Source organism: Lissotriton helveticus, chromosome 3_1 (genome assembly GCF_964261635.1).
Source record: "Lissotriton helveticus chromosome 3_1, aLisHel1.1, whole genome shotgun sequence".
NCBI classification, from domain to species: Eukaryota; Metazoa; Chordata; class Amphibia; order Caudata; family Salamandridae; genus Lissotriton; species Lissotriton helveticus.
The window spans coordinates 1,915,902,854-1,915,924,000 of NC_136061.1; the positions used below are offsets into that span (position 1 = coordinate 1,915,902,854).

Genomic DNA, 21,147 nt, shown 5'->3' on the forward strand with positions numbered 1-21,147 from the left:
GATAGCTGCTGTATGCTATCTGTGTGGAGGCTGAAGTTCTGAACCTTCTTCCACTTGTATCTAGAACTGACAAGTGAACTCCAAGGGTCAGATGGCTGACCTTCTGTGTGGCTACAGAAACACAGCAAGCTGCAAGAGGCCTTTCCTGGAATTGACCTGTTGACCAGTGGCAAGTGGACTCTGACTGAATTATGTTGGTGGCCTCTACTAGAATGAGTCCTAATCTCTAAGTACTGTCTCCAAGGTCCTTGTAGTCTTGGAAGGGACCAAGAAGAGCTGCTTCAACAAGAAGAAAGAAACTGTGACTTAAATATTGTTTTACCTCTGGAGAAACATGACTAACTACCAAGGCAATCCCACCAATGCATGACTTTGGTGGGTAAGATAATTAGGTTCCGACTCTAAGCTTTTTGCTGCTGCAAATGAGACTGCAAAAGACCCTACCAGCCAAGGTACCCAGCTTTGGCGAACCCTTCCCTGGCTATATCTTTCAACTAATTGAATGTAGAAACCTTGACTGGGCAAAGGTAACACAAGTATCTGGCCGACGAGTGGACTTCAGCGTTATAAAATGTGATTCTTTTTTCCACTTGGAAATTTTCCTGTCCAAAACTAACAGCTTCAGCAAGACCTTGTCTAATGAGTAATCAGCTTTGAGAGACCTTAGCCAGATACAGTTTTCAACCTTTCTCCACACAAGAATTTCAACTCTCAGTAAAAAGACTAAGGGCCTGATTTCCATCTCACAGACGGGTTACTCCATCACAGCGGTAAAGGATATCCCATCCATCGAAATATAAAATCCCATAGGATATTATGGGATTTATATTTCGGCAGGTGGGATATCCGTCACCATTGTGACAGAGTAACATGTCCACCGAGTTCTAAATTAGGCCCTTAGCCTCAGGTGCAATCCTTGATCTTGCAAAAAAATCTAGACTTAAATGGCCTTTTGTGCATCACGGTTGGCCTGAACTTATGTCTAGCTCACTGTCAACCACACCCATAGATTCTATGCTGTTTCTTGGTACCTTTTAACGTAAAAATGTTAAAAAATCATTTCTCCCATTGCCTTGATTGGATTTTAATAATTTTGTGTCATTTTTCTTATTGCAGTTTTCTTGATTTTTGGAAATTGGTTGTTGTTTTATTATGTTGCGTTTTTACTTTTTTATTTATTTGGTACCGCTAAATACATTTTTCATAAGTTAAGCCTTTCTGCTTAGTGCCATAGCTCGAAGGACTTCGGCCGGTTAATTGATTGAACCTGTAGTTTGACCTGCCAAGAATTTGGACTTGTTACTTGAGAAAGATTTATATCCTTCCTAACTAATGAACCTCTTTCTTACATGCTACTATTTACTATAAGTATTTTACAATGGTGGGGGAGGTGGAGCTAGCCGCACTGGAAGATGACTGCTTCCTCCGCGCCCTCCTTCGGCCACTGACGAAATCCTAAATATATCCTGCACATACGGAGCCTGATACACCTCTAAGCATCGCGGACCCATCCCCTGACCCGACGGACCTTGCACATGGCTGGGCCCCGCTACAGCCTGGAACCCTCAAGACCCCAGAGAAGGCGCGTGGGCCTGTGGCTGAGACCAGGGATCCTGTGCAGCGGTCTTGTGTGCAGATCTGTCTGTGAAGTAAGGCAGGCACACCGGCATAGACTGTCCCACTGCATCGCCTGGAGCACAGAGTTCCACAAATGATCGCTGGTGCTTGCACCGGAGGGCCTGCTGAAGACGGTTAGCAGCAAGCAGGAAGGTGCCTGGCACACAGTGCACTTACGGTGTGGGTGTGCACTGAGTGCCTGAGCCTGGGCGGGGCTGCGGCCACTCCCGGCGGCTCACATTGCCTGGTCAGACGAGAACAGGAAGAGCACCGAACGGGTTTGTTGGTCCCCCAATACCTCAGGTTGGAGTCATTGAAAAACGGGGGACACACTGGGGCTTGGGAGGTAGTCACTGCCCCCACCTGTGTACCTGGGGACTGCACCATCAGAAGACCATGCCGAGAGGGCAGAGAGCGTGCCACGGTTAACCCAGAGATAGCAAGGAGCCACAACAGCACAGGTGCAGGGCATACGTGTAATCTCATCTTGGCAGCGCCTCGTGGTGAGCCCATGCTCCTATTGACCCGTGGGAGGCAAACACTGCCCTACGTCGAGATCCAACAAAGTACAACACCACAACGAGACCAACTTGCTGCCTGACCCACAGAGCTTATCAATCATCCATTCACACCAGCGTTGGTTGGAATTGGTGCTACAAGCGAGCCCTCGCAAATTATACCGCTCCTAACGGAAGGGGCAAACAGTGTGCACTGAGGCTGCAGGAAGGGGATACCCTGACCACAGTACCTCCATAGCAATAATTGCCACACCCGGCACACACTGAAGCCTGTCGCAATATATCGTCTCATCATATCTTGTACGGCACTGGATTCTTAGGATTGAAGAATCGGGCAGACACTGCCCTAACACGGCCTGACGCACCATGGGCAAACCTGACAGACACCAGCCCAAACTTACTTTCGACCTTTCAAAAAAATTGGCGAACATGGCCAGGAAGACCAGCCGCATTCAAAACAGGCGGGCCGCCGGCAAGTGAAGCCGCACATGGGGACGTGCAAGGCATGTTCTCAACGATACAGGCCGCTCTGCAAACATTGACGGTAAGATTGACTCTCTAACAAACAGAGTGGACCACATGGCAGAGCACCTAGACCGGCACACAGAGCGAATCGACATGGCAGAACGCCGTATATCCGAGGTTGAAGACTCCCACACACAAATCGAGACCAGGCAGGGTAAAATGGCTAAGCAAATGTCGGTGTTAATGGCCAGGGCTCAGGATGCAGAGGCGCGCTCCTGCCAAAACAACATCCGCCTGGTGGGGCTGGCGGGGCTTGCGGAGACTACCAACACAGGCCCTATGGAACCGTACGTGGAAAACCTGCTTATAACTCTACCGGGCCCAGAAACCTTTTCAGATGTTTTTATCATGGAGAGAGCGCACAGATTCCTAGCTACGCCACCGCCGGCAGGAGAATGACAAGACCAATAATAGCCAAGCATCTAAACTACTGGGACAGAGATGCGGCCCTACGCAAGGCCTGTGAACTAGGTAACCTGAGACACGAGAATATGGACATCTCGCTCTACCCTGACTTCACGCTGCTTGTCCAAGAGGCGAGAAATAAATTTGTGCCTGTAAAGCAAAAACTCAGTGACATGAACATACCCTATGCAATGCTATACCCTGCCAGGTTACGTGTGATGGATGGTGGGAAATCAAAGATCTACAATGATCCTAAGGAGGTGCAAAAATACCTGCAACAGAAGGGATCCCAGAGCACACGCAGACGATCACGTAGAGGAGGACCGGATGAACAGGCAACCACATCAGACGTGGAATAACGGGGGACAACTCACAAATTAAGCTTCGGAACTGCACTGCTGCAAGCCACAACATTAAGTAGAACCTGCATGTCAGAACTGTTGATACCACACACTAGAACTCGGAGAGTACATGGGAGCTGTGTCAAATAGGAAGCAGGGTCTCCTGTTGCTGGTTGAGGTGATCCGAAACATATTCCAGATGGCGGCCACCTCTAAACGTGGTTAATGGACACAGCTAAATGGACCTTATTGGCTGGGAAGTTATAGTTAGTTGAATTATATAGCAATGTTAATACTGTCCTAGAAAACAGGGATGAAGGGAGATATGTCCATAGAGTTAGAGGACTTTCTAGATACTAGGGGCTCTCTTATGGACTCTGTTGTGTTTTAAATTCTGCCTTTAAGGCGGCCACCCCTGGGATCTTCTTCACAGGGCATTCAGGGCGGTGGCTTCTGCTCACTTGAGTACACCACAAATAGTTAATTGTTTTTCTTATTTTTTGTATTAAGGGATCATGTTGGGGAAGCTTAAAGTTTTTGGGATTGTCTCCGCTAAATGGAAGACAGTGGAGTGGGAGGGGAGGAGGGTTTTTATTTAAAAAAAACTGGTCAGAGTTTACATTGCAGCTCAGGGATTGTACATATAGGGTGCATACCAGGAGAAACTGGCAGGATCTCATTAGAAGAACTGACACTAATGGTCAACAATGTGAGGGGCCTCGAAAATCCGAAAGGTACTAGCATACCTAGACTGCCACAAGATAGATGTGACCTGTCTACAAGAAACGCATCTTAATACCATCACAGAGGGGAGAGTGGCCGCGAGATGGGCAGAGTATCGCATGGCATCCTCCTACTCCACCTATGCTAGAGGGGTCATGCTCCTAATTAGACGCGGCACCCCATTTACACTTATCAAGGCTCTAAAAGATGACCAGGGGCGCTATGTTATCGTACAAGGAAACTTCAGGGGTATGGCGCTGACAGTAGTCACTGCATATGGCCCAAATACTGATGACCGCTCTTCTACGCATACATCTGGGCTAAACTGCCTTAACTAACACCCACTGCCATTGTTTGGGTGGGAGATTTCAACACATGTCTTGACCCGGCACTAGACAGATCCACAGGCAATGACCAGTATGGGAAGCAATCGGCTAAAGTGCTAAGAGATGGTATGGTTATGTTATGTTATGTTATGGGTGGTTTTATAACGCGCTCAATTACTCAGGAGTATCCTGGTGCGGAGTTGGAGTTATGAAGAGGCAACACTACAGAAAAGGGAAATAAATTACAACACCATTTCGAAAAGATGGGTCTTAAGTGCTTTTTTTGAAGAGATTAAAGTTCTGATTAGCGCGAAGAGCCAGAGGTAGAGAATTCCAGGCCGCTGCTGCTTTCATGGCAATAGACTGTCCAACAAGACGGGAACATTTGAAGCGCGGAACCACCAGCTGAAATTGAGTGGCAGAATGGAGGGGGCGTGTAGGACGGTATAACAAAAGACGTTTCCTCAGATAAAGTGGGCCCTGCTCATAAACAACTCTGTGTGCAAAGGTAAGTGACTTAAATATAATCCGTTGGGAGACTGGAAGCCAATGCAGGCTTCACAGATGGCAACGGATGCTGGTCTTTCTTGAGATGTTAAAAAGGAGTCTGGCAGCCGCATTTTGTATTATCTGCAGGCGATTAGTCAGAAATGCCGGGATGCCGATGAACAGGGCATGAGCATAATCAAGGCGAGAGAGAATGAGAGCTCTCGTCACTCTTTCTTTCGCCACTCTGGGAAGAAGAGGAAAAAATTTGCGGAGGGCTTTGAGAGTACCAAAGCAACCGCATGTGAGTTTCTTAATATGATCATCAAATTTTAAATCTTCCCCGAACCATACCCCCAGGTTTTTAGCTGGATTGCCCACAGAGCTGGGAGATGAAATGTCCGAAAGCCACAAAGGTTCTCTGAAATATGGGGGGAACTGCCCGTAGAGTAGAATTTCAGATTTGTCTTCATTACATTTTAGCTAGGCAGATGCCAGCCAATTGAAGACTGAAGAAAGACAGGTCCGGGGGGCGGAAGAGGTGTCCGGTATGGTATGGCAGAATGCGCAATGATTGACTTGTGGTGCCTCAGACATCCCGGCTGCAAGGACGGCACTTACACAGCCTCGGCGCACAACAAGTGGTCAAGAATAGATTTGTGGCTGGCCACACACGATATTAGCACATGGACCACACAGATAGAGCACATGCCCAGGACATTGTTGGACCATGCACCTGTCCGCCTCGCGCTTGACATCCCCACACATACCCCACGTCAATTTACTTGGCGACTGCAACAGAGCGCTGAGCAAGCCGAGCCGAGCAAGCCGAGCAAGCCGGCACAGCGAGCTGGCGTGCGACCCCGGCAACTTCATTACCCGCGGCTGACCGCGGCCGACCACGGCCAACCTTTCCCGCTTTCCTGCTCGACCTCCTACCATGCCCCCACAGGAGAGGTCCGCGGCTCTGGGCTCCCGGCACAGAGGAGAGTGGGAAGTCCCGGGAGAGGCTGGGCTGGGAGAGCTGAGGTGCTGCGACAACCGCGGGGGATTAACGTGACCCCCGCGGCCCCAGTGGAATTTCCCCCCGGCCCAGGCGTGGCTGCAGGACACACTCGGCTTGAAGGGGGGACATAACATCACCGCTAAGCCCTTGGCAGCACTCCAGTCTACAGGGAAGCAGGTGTGAGGGCTTGTTACCTGTCTGCGCTTACCTCGGTGTCACTGCACAAGAGAGACTCCCTGCCAGTCCTTGACTGTCAATATTCGGCGAGCTGAGAGAAGCCTCCCGAGGGGTAGTGACGGGCTGTAGCAGTAACAGAGTAGAGCAGGTGAGGAAGGAGGTGACGTGTGAGGTAGAGGAGGAGCAACGAGTGAGAGCAGGAGTGGAGGGTGCAGCGGTACGGAGGAGTAGAGCTGAAACTCTGAAGGAGCCGAGAAGCTGAAAAAACCGCAGAGAAATCCGTAGCTGCCACCGAGTTGAAGAGACGGCGGCGTGCTGCGGGAGCAGCAAGTACCGGCAGGCAAACATCAGATTCAGCACGGAAGATTCCTCCCGCACCCCCTCTCCGCATCTCCGAACAAACTGATTAACTTGCAGCTGTTGCCGCCGCCGTGGTGAAAAGAAGGCGGCGTGCAGCGGCACCGGCATCGGCACCGGCAAGACGTCAACACAGAAGACTCCGCCCGTACTCCCTGCATCCTTGAGAGGCTGTTACCGCCGCCGCAGAGGTGAATAGAAGGCGGCGGGCGGCAGCAGCGGCTAGCATTGTTTAAAGACAGGAGGACCCCTCTTGCACTCCTGCTCCCTCTGCATCTCTGGCAGCCGACCTTACTGCACCAGCGCCGGCATAGGAGGTGTGCGAGCCGGGTGCTCTGGTGTTACGGTGTTTGGAACTTGCAATATGGAGGACCATATCGAATAGACCGGCATTATAGTGCTCTCCTGGGCAAGGAGGCAAGAGCTGTGGTGCACCGAGTGGGATGCTCCAGTAGAGTACAGCAAGGGAACTAAGGTGAGCCAACCAGCTGTATTACCTCTTCACTTGGCCACTCTTTATACATAGTAATAACTCACCAGAAAGCATTTCTTTAAGTCAGTCCCCTTGCTCTAGCGGAAGTGGCGAGGAGTCCAGAGCTGACCCTAAAAAAACTGCATAATCCTATAGGAACGAACTTGGGGAACTGGATCAGGGCGCTGGTGCTGGCGTTGCATGAGCGGCACGCCAGGCATTGGCCCCGAAATCTAACTACCCGACAGAGTTTATTGGAAGCAGACACTTTTATCGTAGGACAAAAGCAGTGAATAGAAGGGGAAAATATATATAGTCTCCGCCCCGCTCGGACCTCTGGACAACAACGTGTCACCTCTAACTGACTTGAATAGTGCAATGGCTTATAAGAAGCTGAGATCCAGAACCATTTTCATGAAAAGAATGGGAACGGACGACGCAATCAGGAAGAGCACCAGTAAAGCAGTAAGAAACGGAAAGACAATAGCAACCCCTGGAATCAGAAAGTATTTTGCAAAAGCAAATCCAGATGAAAAGGACTATATAGTAAAAGAACAGGCAAACTTGGCAAGAGAAGGTATCATGGAAGTTGAAAACGGTACCCAAATAATCCCAGAAGCAGTGGAAAAAAATACCTTTATGGAACAAGTGGATTCAACCTCAGATTTAAAGGCAACCGGATCAATAACACCGGATCTTTCCAAAATACAACAGTCTTTCGACTGCAACATCATTTACCCAGATACCTGCACCAAGGATGGAATATCTCAAATGAAACACCAAAGGATGATCGACAACATACAGATCAGTACTCCACAAAAACCAACAGATATGGAGGGCCATCTCGAAAATTCACCAGATCTTTCTATCTTTAAAACCACCAGCCTGATCAATCATTACACGCCAGTTTCTAAATCAATGTTTGTTTTACAAGATATCCTGGAATCAGTCCTCAAACATTTAGGTAACATATTGGAAAATTCTGATCAAACACTTGACGTACAATTTGGAATCTTAAAATTTCTGGTTGAGGAAAAAAAGAAGAAAGAACAAATTTGGTCATCAAAAACAACAAAAACAACAGGAATCTGCGGCAAATTCCAAGAGATAATTGGTGACACCTTAAATATAAAAAAGGACACTATGCCACCTCCCTCGAAAAAAGAAGTTGCAACACAAACCGGGAAGAAATCATCTGGCGAAAGTGTGGGAAAGCAGAGTGATATCACCGTATACTCCCTCAGAAAACTCTTCAAAGAGCAAACTAACTTAGAACCACATCAACAACCTGTGACGTACTACCCAATATTTGCACAAAGCAAATCCATACTACACATGATCAATTCTATAATACCTGATCCTGAAGAAAACACTGGGTTAACTAGTGAAGAAGTACAAGACTCGGAAAAAACAGAGAAGGAACAATGGCAAGGAAAGACAAAAAAGAGAAAGGCGCTAAGAAGATTCAAAAAGAAGAAGGCCACAAAAATCAAATTTCAGAGTACAACTCCCCTACTTAACGCCTCACCAGGTTATGAAGGAAGACCAAATCTGCCCTTGACACCGAGTATGATGCACCAGAAGATACAGGTGAAAACCAACAGCAAAAATCTTTGCCAATATTCCACACTAAATCCAAAGGCTACAGATTTCATACACAGCTCGGAAAGTGCAACTCTAAGAGGAACACTCGCAGGATATCCGGAATCACAGGGAAAAGAATCCCAAGAAGAGGAGATAAGATCCAACTATTTACAAATTACAGAGTTATTCCCTATTGATGAAGCTCCACTTAATCGCGGCCGAATCATTAACCTATTGCAACAGATCCAGTCGCTAACATTTTTAGTGTCAAATGAGATCAAACTAGTAATGTTTCCGGACAAAGCGAAAACAAAAATTGCAATTGTAGAATTCTGGTCCCCAGCCGTACCAGGAATTATCCTTAAGGAGAGCGAGATCCTCCACAAATGTGGCTATGACTTGATTCCAGTAAAAAGAAATGAAGCCTACAATATGATGTATCCGCTCGAATCCTCTCAAAAAACGTTCCAAACCATAAATAAAAAACCTATCGCTTAGATCAATCAGCAGCAAATTTATTTGTTTCAGTAAAGAATGGCGAAAGGGAAATCTGGAGCAAAAGCACTTGCAGTAAGGAAACAATACAGAGGGACCAGTCATGGGACTGGATCTCTGAGACCCTGAGCAGTAACAAACAAACGAAGGACATTAGCTCTTCTGTTTAGCACAGGCTTAGTGATCTCTTCTTGGAATATAGCGGGAAAAACTAAAGAAAAAATGGCAGAATTAGTAAAAAAAACTCTCCCGCTATCATGGCCCTACAAGAAACCTGGAGTAAACAAAATTTCAATCTGGAGGGATACTTCATATATGACATCCCTGCCCTGCGGGTCAAGCGGGGGCATGCAAAGGGTGGGATTGCAATCTTACTAAGTGAAGAGTATGACTGGGCCCAAGAAATAATCTCTACGAATTCTTATAATTATCAATGTATTAAGGTTAGGTGCAGGACAAACCTTTTAGACTCCCAAAATAACGTACTAATCTTTAATGTACATATCCCGCCTGGAGCAAAAATGGACGGAATGATGACAGAGATCCTGGATGGCATAGATCAAATAATTGAAGGCATGACTATCCATCGTTCCTCATCATGGGGGATCTAAATGGAAAAGTTTCCAATAAAGAAATATCAAAATGGTCTAACTGGTATAAAGAAGAGGCGTAGGAAATTTCCACACCATTATTCCCCAAAGGGAACAAGGCGGATCAAAGGGGAAAAATTCTACTAGCATCGCTCCCAACACTAAATGGAATAATATTAAACGGGAATGTGGAAGGCGACATCCCCGCCTCAAATACAAGACAGGGGAATAATAGTAACACACTTTTGGATTATATGATATCCAGTCTAGACTTGTTCGGATCCGCCCTACAACTAAAAATAAATTTTGTACACGGAAGCGATCACGCTATCCTACAGTTAACTACAGAGTGGAAAATTCTACCATGTACACCTACTCAAATCATGTACAAACACAGTACAGTCATGGTAAATCAAAACCAAAGACGGATTTATTGGAACTCAGCGACACTTAATAAGATAACTAATATTATAGCCATTAACCAGCTTCTTGAAACAACACACTCTGTAAACCTAATAAGGAATTTTGAACTGATCATAAAAGAACTAACGCAAAAATTGCAGAAAAAGTTGACGCAACCAAGATCTACAAAGACTAAAAACAAAAATCCAAAATCAGCCACTGGAATAAAGAGCCTAAATGAACTGATAAGAGCACAGTTCTTAGAAGCTTCACCATCTAGGCAAGCAGAAATTAATAAACTAAAGAACCAACGGAGGAGAGAAAAAGAAAAACACAAGAGAATAACCCAAGATCAAAATTGGGTGGATCTGCAGATAGCAGCTAAACAGAACAACCAACGTGCCTACTGGACCATAATTGCCAAAGAAACGGGCATGAAAAAACCATTACAAAGTATTCCTGTGCCCCCAAATGAATGGGAAACCTATCTCACTAATCTATACAAATTAAACAATAATTCAGAAATGGTCAATAAGTTTTCCAGTAATTCAGAAACTGAAATTCCAAACATTGGCACATCCTCTCCCCTCTCTATTGAGATACACATAGGAAGAGTGAGATCAACAGGAGCAACTGGCCCAGATGAAATCCCAATTAAAGTCCTCCAGATCGATCCAAAAGGGTGGAGCAGGATGCTTTCCCCCCTCTTCAACTACATTCTTAGTACTGAGGTAATCAAGAAGTCGTGGAAGGGGAGTATCATCATACCTATACATAAAAAGGGATCAAGACTACAACCTGGTAACTACAGACAAATTGCTTTGCTGGATTCCACTGGAAAGATCTTCACGGCGGAAGTCCTGGATCAACTTAAAAACTGGGCCTTCACATCTGGACTGATCCCTCGATATCAAGCTGGTTTCAGACCAAAGCATTCAGTCACGGACAATATTGCCATCCTTCAAACTATCCTAGATAAATATGTGTCCATCAAATCTCAGGCTGTTTATGCAGCTTTTATTGACTTTTCGACTGCGTTCGATAGGGTGGACAGGAGGATACTCTGGGAAAAACTTAGTAAAATGGGTATCCCTGATAATTTACTACGAATATTAATATCATTGCATACAGACACCTGGTGCCAGGTACAAATGGGGAGAGAAAGGGGCCTAACTAGCCCTATCCTGACCCCCAACGGCCTCAAACAGGGATGTCTTCTTGCTCCCCTACTCTTTTCCCTCTATCTCAGTGATATGCCTCAATGTCTCCAGCAAGCACACAATTTTCCACCAAAAGTTGCCTCCCATAACATACATACACTGCTATACGCAGACGATATTGTCATACTAGATTTAACACCATTTGGACTACAAAGCAATCTCCAGGCACTGAACAAATATACGGAGGAAAACTACTTAATCCCTAACATTACCAAAACAAAAATAGTTTCTTTTTCAGGAAAGAAAAAGAGTTCTAAATATAACTGGACCCTTGGTGGAGACAAAGTGGAAGAAGTAAATGAATACACCTATCTAGGCAGGATCTTTACCAAGTCTCTACAAAATCGGCCACACACTGTGAACCTGACTAGAAAAGCTGATGTACATGCGGGAGCTCTTGCAAGACTATACGCAGCGTAAGGATACAGACATTTCTCTTCTCTGCTCAAGGTATAAAGCGTTAAGATACCGCCTGTACTATCATACGCCTTGGAATATATTCCCATAAACCAGTGGAACTTCCTAGATCTAAAAGAAGGAAAAATATTACGGAGACTAATGAAGGTATCACAGGCCGTTCCTGTACAAGCCCTTCGCCTCGAGTTCTCATTATCCAGCTCCTACTCCAGAGGAATTGCTATTGTCATCAGGTGGGCATATAATCTCCTGCACGCCGAGGAAGGAACTCTTCGATCTCTGCTCAAAACAGAAACAATGGACTGTGACTCATCCAAACACACTTTTAAGAAAAATATGTCAGTTGCTTTTAAGCTAGCGGAGATTAATACTGATCTACTGTTAGCCTGGACACCATCCCAACTTAAACTCTTTCTGAAACATTTCACCCCAAGGCTGAGCTTTGATCTAGACCTTCTGCATTGTTCTAAACTATCTACATATAGGAATTTCACTGAAACTGTAACATTCAAGAAAATTCAACAGTACATTGCTTTCAACCTAAATCATTCTGTCAGGAGAGCGACTGTTTTGCTCCGGTTCGGTATTTTACCCGTTAAAACTGTAACAGCCAAATGGCACTTAAAGGAAAACTCTAAATGTAATTTGTGTAATGGAGGAGAGCAAGATGTCGAGCATCTAATGTTTGCCTGTTTAAATCCAAAGGTAGTAACGGCAAGAAAGCGGTACTTGCAAGCCATATACATTAAATGTAGGATTAACTCAGCAAAGGAACTGATCACTCTATGTAAATTCCCGCCAAATGAATTTGTCTGTCATAACTTTTATAAATATTTGTAATCTTTTTTAACATTGTATTAGCACAAGAAATTTTACTGTTGTAAATAACCTGCATTTTACGTTTAAAATATTTGTGGTCCTCAGTTGAGTACCAAAGCAAATAAAAATAAATAAACTTGAAACTTGAAAACAGAGCGCCCTACTAGATCAGGTTTTTCGTGTAGAGCTGCACCGGGCCATCGAGGACTTTTTTGACTTAAAAATGGGTTCTGTGAGTAGCACAAAAACACTCTGGGAGTCCTCTAAGGTCACAATTAGAGGCCACTGCATAGGTAAACACACAGGAATCTTGAAAGATATCCAGCAGCAACTGTCAATGGCAGATTTCCAACAACTGGAAGCAGCCTTTGTAGCCACTGTTAGCGGGCATCCGGAACAAGACTGACATATATAATGAACACGCCGCTGACGAGATTAAATATATCTCGCATAGATATACTGCACGCACTTACGGTGAGGGGGAGTGACCAGGAAGGGCACTATTACACAGAATTCGCCTCAAGCATACGGCAACCTGCATCACGCAGGTCACAAACACACACGGCCAACTTGCATATGATACACCAACGATCTTAGACGGCTTCACTGACTACTACCCACGTCTTTATTCCATGCAATCGACCACGTCCCCACCCGAAATTAACCAATATCTTGATGACATTGCATTAACGTGGCTATCGGACAACCACCACAAATTCCTCAGCCACCACATCGCACGAGACGAGATTGTGGAAGCAATCAATTCGCTACCAAATAATAAAGCACCTGGCACGGATGGACTCCCCAGGGAATTCTACAAAGAATTTAGAGACATATTAATCCCACACCTGGCCGGGATGTACGAAGAGTGATATGAGGACAGTGTTCTCCCGACCCCGCTGAGAGAGGCGATACTGATAGCTCTCCCTAAACCGGATAAAGACTTGACTGACTGCGTATCATATCGTCCACTATCCTTAATAAACATTGATGTCAAAATATTAGCTAAAATTTTCACGACATATATACAGCTAATGATCCGCAATCTGGGACTACCAGACCAGGCGGGTTTCATACCAACCAGATCCACAACGCAAAACCTAGGTACTATTTTTACCATGTTTCACCATTTACACCCCGATCTGTCGGCTGCCGCGGCCCTACTAGACGCAGCAAAGGCTTTATACTTTGTGAAGTGGGTGTTCATGTTCACCGTTCTTCGTCGGATGGGATTCCCAGAACTCTTCCTGCGATAGATCGCACTCCTTTACACTGAGCCTAGCGCCTGTATGAGAATCAACTGGAATACTTTCACCCCAATTAACATCAGCTGCGGAATTAGGCAGGGAAGCCCGCTTTCACCACTTCTTTTTACATTAGCACTAGAGCCGCTAGCCTGCAAGATTCGCCAATAACACCCAGAATGTGCCTTGCAATTCAACCTCCGCCCCATCGGCATATCTCTATATGCAGATGATATGGTTCTTTATACACGTCACCTGAATTTACATTAAAACTCGCTCATTAGGGAATATATCTGGTTCAAACACTACTCAGGACTCAGAATTAACTGGGACAAATCAATGGTGATACCACTCACACCCACCACAACCCAACCTGACCTGGATTTTCCGCTACAATGGCATACTGATCCTATAACATACCTAGGCATATGTGTACACCATGACCCAGACACAGTGATCAAAGAAAACTATGGCAGGGCTATAACGAAATTGGAAGAACAAGTGGATCATTGGATAAGATTGCCACTATCCCTGGCGGACAGGATTGGTATATAAAAGATGATAGTCCTACCACAATTGTTATATTTCTTTATGAATATCCAGCTACGGCTTACACAAGTCTTTTTTTCAAAAATTGAGATCAGCCATGCAGCAGCTCACATGGGCTGGGAAACAGGCGAGAGTAGGCTGGAAAACCTTAACCATACCATATCACCAAGGGGGTTTTGGGGCACCGGACCTCCAACTATATTTTTATTGCGCGCAAGCACAACTCTCCCATTACTGGCTACAACCTCATGCGCACATACCCCACATAGCAGTGGGACATGAAAGCATGCTCCCTTTTCCCCACTGACAGCTTACATCTCTGACCCGAAGAAGCAGACTCCAAGGGACATAATACATCCTGTGCTCTGCACGTCGAGAGCATGGTCCACGCTAGTGCATCGAGCACAGCATCTCCCTACATAAGCTCCTGCATTACCCATAGCCCACCATCCGCGAATCACAGTTACCCAAGAGAAAGACATGCTCACTTTACTGAAGACATGGGCCTCACTGAAATGAGCAAAATCTTTCCACACAACTGATTTATCCCACAAGACGAGCCGTCTCTTAGCTCGCACCGTGAACCGCTGAAGGTATTTGCTTATTTACGTCTGCGCATGGCTATAAAGGAACAATTCCCAACATTTTCGAGCGAGCCACCCCAACTTCATATCGTACAACTCCTATTACAAGCACCCAAAAGGCAGGGCCTGGTCACGCGCATGTACAACACATCTCAGGGGGAACAAATCCAGACTCAGAATAAATCAATTCAGAGGTGGGAGGAGACGATAGGTGACACTATTGATGAAGGAGATTGGAAGTATAGCTGCACCCAACTGCACCTACTGACCTCCAAATGCAACCTCCACATTATTCATATTACATTTTTCACCAAATATAATATACCCCTGTTAAACTATACAAATACGGTCTCCGTGCAGATGATAAATTGCCAAAGATGCGGCGATTCTAACGCAGACTTTCTGTACATGGCATGGTCCTGCCATGTACAGAAAGTCTGCGTTAGAATCGCCGCATCTTTGGCAATTTATCATCTGCACGGAGACCGTATTTGTATAGTTTACAGGGGTATATTACCGCAGGCCTCCAGACCTAGGGATTTCTGGGAACCTTTTGTCCAATACCTTAGCTCCACACCAGAAGACGATGTAGGGTCTCCCAATACGTCTCGTAGAACCTGAGTATGATGCATGACAAATTTGTTTAAAGGCTGGAGCTGTGGAGGGATAAATGTACTGCACAGTGGTAATGTATGGACTCTTCCCACATTTGATTGATGGACCGTGTTTTTTTTTTACAGTTTTCATACCTCTCACAAGACTAATATATGCAACTCTGTGCACCCTTATCTGTCATTTTTCCTTTGCTGATCAGAAAAAAAAAGTATTTTACAATGGTGAGGTGGGGGAGATTCGAGAGGCCTTTTAAGGTAATGGTTATGAATTAGTTACAGTCACAAATGCGTGCATTCTGATTCATTAATAAACTATTGCATTTTCCACATTGTACTAACAGAAATGCTGAAAACGCTGGCTGCAACTGGTATGCAAATCGGTAGATATTAAAGTTCTTGAGTCAGTGGATAGGGTATATATAAACAAGTTCCTCAGATAAATAAAAAGTGAAGAGTGAAAGCTTGAGGGCAAAACTTTTTGTTTTTGTTTTGTGTAATTACTTACAGGCACGTAGTTTGCATTAATATAGTCATCTGTTGGATTCACACATGAAAGCTTTACTCGGGAAACGTCATCTGTAACATACCAAACAAGATTTATTAAAATATGCTTCAATAATGAGAAATCTATGGATAAAACCAGTTAAAAAATTAAAACATTTAATTGAGACTCTCCTAAAAATAAAAACACAGCATGACATCAAGTAAAATTTCAAAGAAGAAATTCTTTAGAAAAGGGTCATGTTCAGCTCCTGTTAGTGTTAAAACACCTGCATTGATATATACATTTTAGCACTGCAGGAGTACCTGAAGACATCCAGCGAAACAGGTGAATAGATATGTAAAATTCATGTGTTACTTAAAAATACATGATGTTTGCCTCAAGGTTTATGGGGTAAACTGAAATGATGGGGTGTACTCTACTTGCCAGAGACCCGGTGTAAATACATTGGAGGTGTGCTTTTCTTTCAAATTGTTTATTCTGTGTTCGTGTATGTTAGACCTGACAGTCTTAGGATGGTCTTCCCCCAACTGTTTGCCTGACTCCCTCTATTTTTCTGTGTCCATTTTTGCTGGCTTTAGGACTCTGCGCACTTTAGCACTGCTAATTAGATCTAAGGTGCTTGTGCTCTCCCCTTAAACATGGTAACATTGGATCGTACCCAACTGGCATATTTAATTTGCTTTTAGGTCCTAAGTAAGTGGACTACTGGTGCCCAGGGCCTGTAAATTAAATGCTACTAGTGGTCCCGCAGCACTGATGAATCGCCCATTTTTGTACCCTCCTCACCATGTCTCAGGCCTGCCATGGCATGGCCTGCGCGTGCAGTTCTCTTTCACTGTGACTTGGCATTTAAAACTACTTGCCAAGCGCCAAACTCCCTTTTTTATTACATATACATCACCCCTAAGGTTGGCATTGTGGCTCAAAGGACTCAAATGGACTGCTTTCTTGAAGGACTGCTGCCTGCTTGTTGCCCTGCTACCTACTGCTCTCTGATGCTGCTGGAGGAGAGCTGAATTCTGCCTTTCCTCCAAAGGGATCTCCAAGTGCTTGTTTGCTTGCCTCCTGTTTTTGAAGTCTCAGGGACACAATAGACTTCCTGCAGTTCTGCTGCCGCTGCCAGACTTTGCCTTCTGTGAGTCCTGCCCTTGCCTGAGGTGCCCCCTCCAAGTTCTGGGCCTCAGAAGTGGGTTCTGCATCTCAGTCTCTGCAAAATCTGATGCAATGCAGCGCAACACCGTGCAGAGCCTCACCACACTGCTGACAGCTCTCTGGACCGATGCCGGACGACATGAAGCCTCGCAAAACCTCACCGCACAGACTCTCAGAACCAACGCCGGACGATGCAAAGCCTTGCACGCAGACTGCGACCCAGGAGCCAAGGTACTGTGTTTAGTGGACCAAAGTAGTCCCTGTAGCTGGCCTGTGCTCCATCGCTGCTGGCCTGAACTTTGGATTTGCACAGGTCCCTCATGACCTGAAGTAACCTTTTTAGCGCTACCTGCTTTTAAACACTCTAATGCACTTATTTCTTCAATGTTCAATATCTCAACTTCTACTTGATGGATTTTGATAATTTTGGTCTTAGATAAATATTCTCTAGTCTTCTAAACCATTGTGGTTTATTGCCTTCTAGGTTAAGCCTGCCTGATATATGCCAAGCTACCAGTGGGTGAGCACAGGATAATTTGGGTTTGTATAGTGACTTACCCTAACTAGGATTGTGGTCCCTACTTGGACAAGGTGCATACCTCTTCCAACTGGACACCAGATTTTTAACTGTATGCCTCAGCATAGGTGACAGAACTTCAAGTTTGGCACCCTTCTGTGATGAATTAGACTTTTTAGAGTATGTAGTGTCATTAGACTGTGAGCTGGGACCCTTGTGGTTCTGTGCAGACTCAAGAGCAGAATTATGTAACTTTCTGGGAGGTGATAAGGTGTGGTTATTAACAATTATGACGTAATGGGAGTTCAGTGTGTGGTCGTATGCTGAGGAAAATAGTGCTCTGTGTTTGGTGTATTCATTTGCATGCTCCCAGGCTGGGGAGGTCACTACATCTAACGACGAGTAGGGGAAACATGACCTGAAGAAATAAGACTGCTCTCTCTGAGAGTTTGCAATGGTAAACCAAACTGCCCGTGCGTGCCATGTGCACCAAAATCGATGAGAAGCAGAGCAAAGTTGGAGTACATGGAGTTGACGCCCTGCTCATAACCCTCATCAGTCAGGCTATCTTGAATCCAGTGGCAAAGTGAGCAAGGGACCCATGTCTGGGCACACCTTGCCAACTTAGGGCGAACAAAGCGATACCAAAGGGGATGATGGACGGAGCGTTTGAGCAACTCAAACACTCACCCCCGGTCAACTCATCTGGGTTTAATCCATCATCACTCTTTAGCTCACTCCACCACCCCAGTTCAGACATGGCCATATGCAAATCAGTCTGATCCTGTGCTTCATGGGAACAGTCCATCCCAAACTGCCAAGCCAAGTCTTGCCTGGACCAGAAACAAGCATCCTGGGACCAGGTTCGGGTTCATAACCCTCATCAGCCAGGCTATCTTGAATCCAGTGGCAATATGAGCAAGAGACCCAGGTCTGAGCATACCCTGCCAACTTAGGGCGAACAAAGCGATACCAAATGGAATGATGGACGGAGCGTTTGAGCAAATCAAACACTCACCCCCTGTCAACTGATCTGGGTTCAATCCATCATCATTCTTTAGCTCACTCAACCACCCCAGGCCCCGATCTCTGTATTGGGGTGAATGTATGACATTGTTCTGCATTCTGTCCATCAACTGTTGTTTTTGCATTTGTCACCCTGAGTGGGACGGGTATGCTCAGAGGTGAGTCCCGTGCTCTCCATGCCACTGGAATCAAGTTATCCTGGCTGAAGAGGGGTGAAACCCCGAAACCGGTCTTAGGATGCTTGTTTCCAGTCCAGGGAAGACCTGACATGGCAGTTTGGCTGGACTATTCCCAAGAGGCACAGGGTCAAGACTGATTTGCATATGGCTGGGTTCAAACTGGAACGGCATGGTGAGCAAAAAAACTATCGATTTAGGCCCAGATCTCTGTACTGGGGTGAATGTATGACATTGTTTTGCATTCTGTCCATCAACTGTTGTTTTTGCATTTGTCACCCCTTAGTGGGACGGTATGCTCAGACGTCAGTCCCGTGCTCTCCATCCCACTGGAATCAAGCTATCCTGGCTGAAGAGGGGTGAAACCCCGATATCGGTCCTAGGATGCTTGTTTCCAGTCCAGGGAAGACCTGACATGGCAGTTTGGCTGGACTATTCCCATGAGGCACAGGGTCAAGACTGATTTGCATGTGGCTGAGTTCAAAGTGGAATGGCATGGTGAGCAAAAAATTATGGATTAAGGCCCAGATCTCTGTACTGGGGTGAATGTATGACATTGTTCTGCTTTCTGTCCATCAACTGTTGTTTTTGCATTTGTCACCCCGAGTGGGACAGGTATGCTCAGACGAGAGTCCCGTGCTCTCCATGCCACTGGAATCAAGCTATCCTGGCTAAAGAGGGCTGAAACCCCGAAACCGGTCCTAGGATGCTTGTTTCCAGTCCAGGGAGGACCTGGCTTGGCAGTTCGGGCTGGACTTCTCCCATGAGGCACAGGGTCAAGACTGATTTGCATATGGCTGGGTTCAAACTGGAATTGCATGGTTAGCATAAACCGATTAATTTAGGCCCAGATCTCTGTACTGGGGTGACTGTATGACATTGTCTGCATCCTGTCCATCAACTGTTGTTTTTGCATTTGTCACCCCAAGTGGGACGGGTATGCTCAGACGTGAGTCCCGTGCTCTTCATGCCGCTGGAATCAAGCTATCCTGGCTGAAAAGGGGTAAAACCCCTTAACCGGTCCTAGGATGCCTGTTTCCAGTCCAGGGAGGACCTGGCTTGGCAGTTCGGGCTGGAATGTTCCCATGAGGCACAGGGTCAAGACTGATTTGCATATGGCTGGGTTCAAACTGGAATGGCATGGTGAGCAAAAAAACAATGGATTTAGGCACAGATCTCTGTATTGGGGTGAATGTATGACATTGTTGTGCATTCTGTCCATCAACTGTTGTTTTTGCATTTGTCACCCCGAGTGAGACAGGTATGCTCTAACGTGAGTTCCGTGATTTCCATGCCACTAGAATCAACTTATCCTGGCTGAAGAGGGGTGAAACCCCAAAACTGGTCCTAGGATGCTTGTTTCTAGTCCAGGGAGAACCTGGCTTGGCAGCTCGGGCTGGACTGTTCCCATGAGGCGCAGGGTCAAGACTGATTTGCATATGGTTGGGTTCAAACTTAAATGGAATGGTGATCATAAAAATTATGGATTTAGGCCCAGATCTCTGTCCTGCGGTGAATGTATGACATTGTTCTGCATTCTGTCCATCAACTGTTGTTTTTGCATTTGTCACCCCGAGTGGGACGGGTATGCTCAGACGTGAGTCCCGTGCTCTTCATGCCACTGGAATCAAGTTATCCTGGCTGAAGAGGGGTGAAACCCCAAAACCGGTCCTAGGATGCTTGTTTCCAGTCCCCTCCCTGGCTTGGCAGTTCGGGCTGGACTGCACCCGAGAGGCACAGGGTCAACACTGATTGCATATGGCTGGGTTCAAACTGGAATGGCATGGTGAGCAAAAAAACAATGGATTTAGCATCTGGGATGGGAAGCATTCTAGCCATGCCCACAAGGCCAAAAAAGCAACATCGGTTACAACAAGTGGAAACTCAAGTGGAAACTAGACAAAGCTGATCGTCATCAAGTTCTTCCTACAAATGTTCTTCAATGTCATTAGCAAGTGCCAGTGAAGATAGATGTGCAATGATATAGACCAAAGATCAACATGTACATGTAGGTTTAGCTGATTGCAGAGAAGAACAAAAGACAAGGACAAAGCAACAAACGAAACAACACAATTAATTTTGACACTGCTCTAAGATTGCAATAAAGGTCAACAGTTGGCCGTAACCATTTTTATCATAGACAGTGGTGCATCAATTGACATAATGCCAGTCAAAAAGTTTAACAGCCTGTCTCCTGTGCCATTCCACAACCCGTCAAACACAAGGGTATACACATGGACTGCCGCCAAACCCTTGAAGAGTCTTGAGTTCTTCATAGCAACCATGCAATATAAAACAAA

At 45.7% G+C, this 21,147-nt stretch overlaps 1 protein-coding gene across 1 annotated transcript in view; it reads right to left on the reverse strand.

Moving 5' to 3' along the window:
* LOC144824340 (receptor-type tyrosine-protein phosphatase eta-like) overlaps positions 1 to 21,147 on the reverse strand; it is a 146,642-nt gene that overhangs the window by 85,176 nt on the left and 40,319 nt on the right. The window contains exon 5 of the mRNA XM_078683457.1: positions 15,977 to 16,047. Coding sequence (XP_078539583.1) covers positions 15,977 to 16,047 — 71 coding nt within the window. The remainder of the gene's footprint in view (positions 1 to 15,976; positions 16,048 to 21,147) is intronic.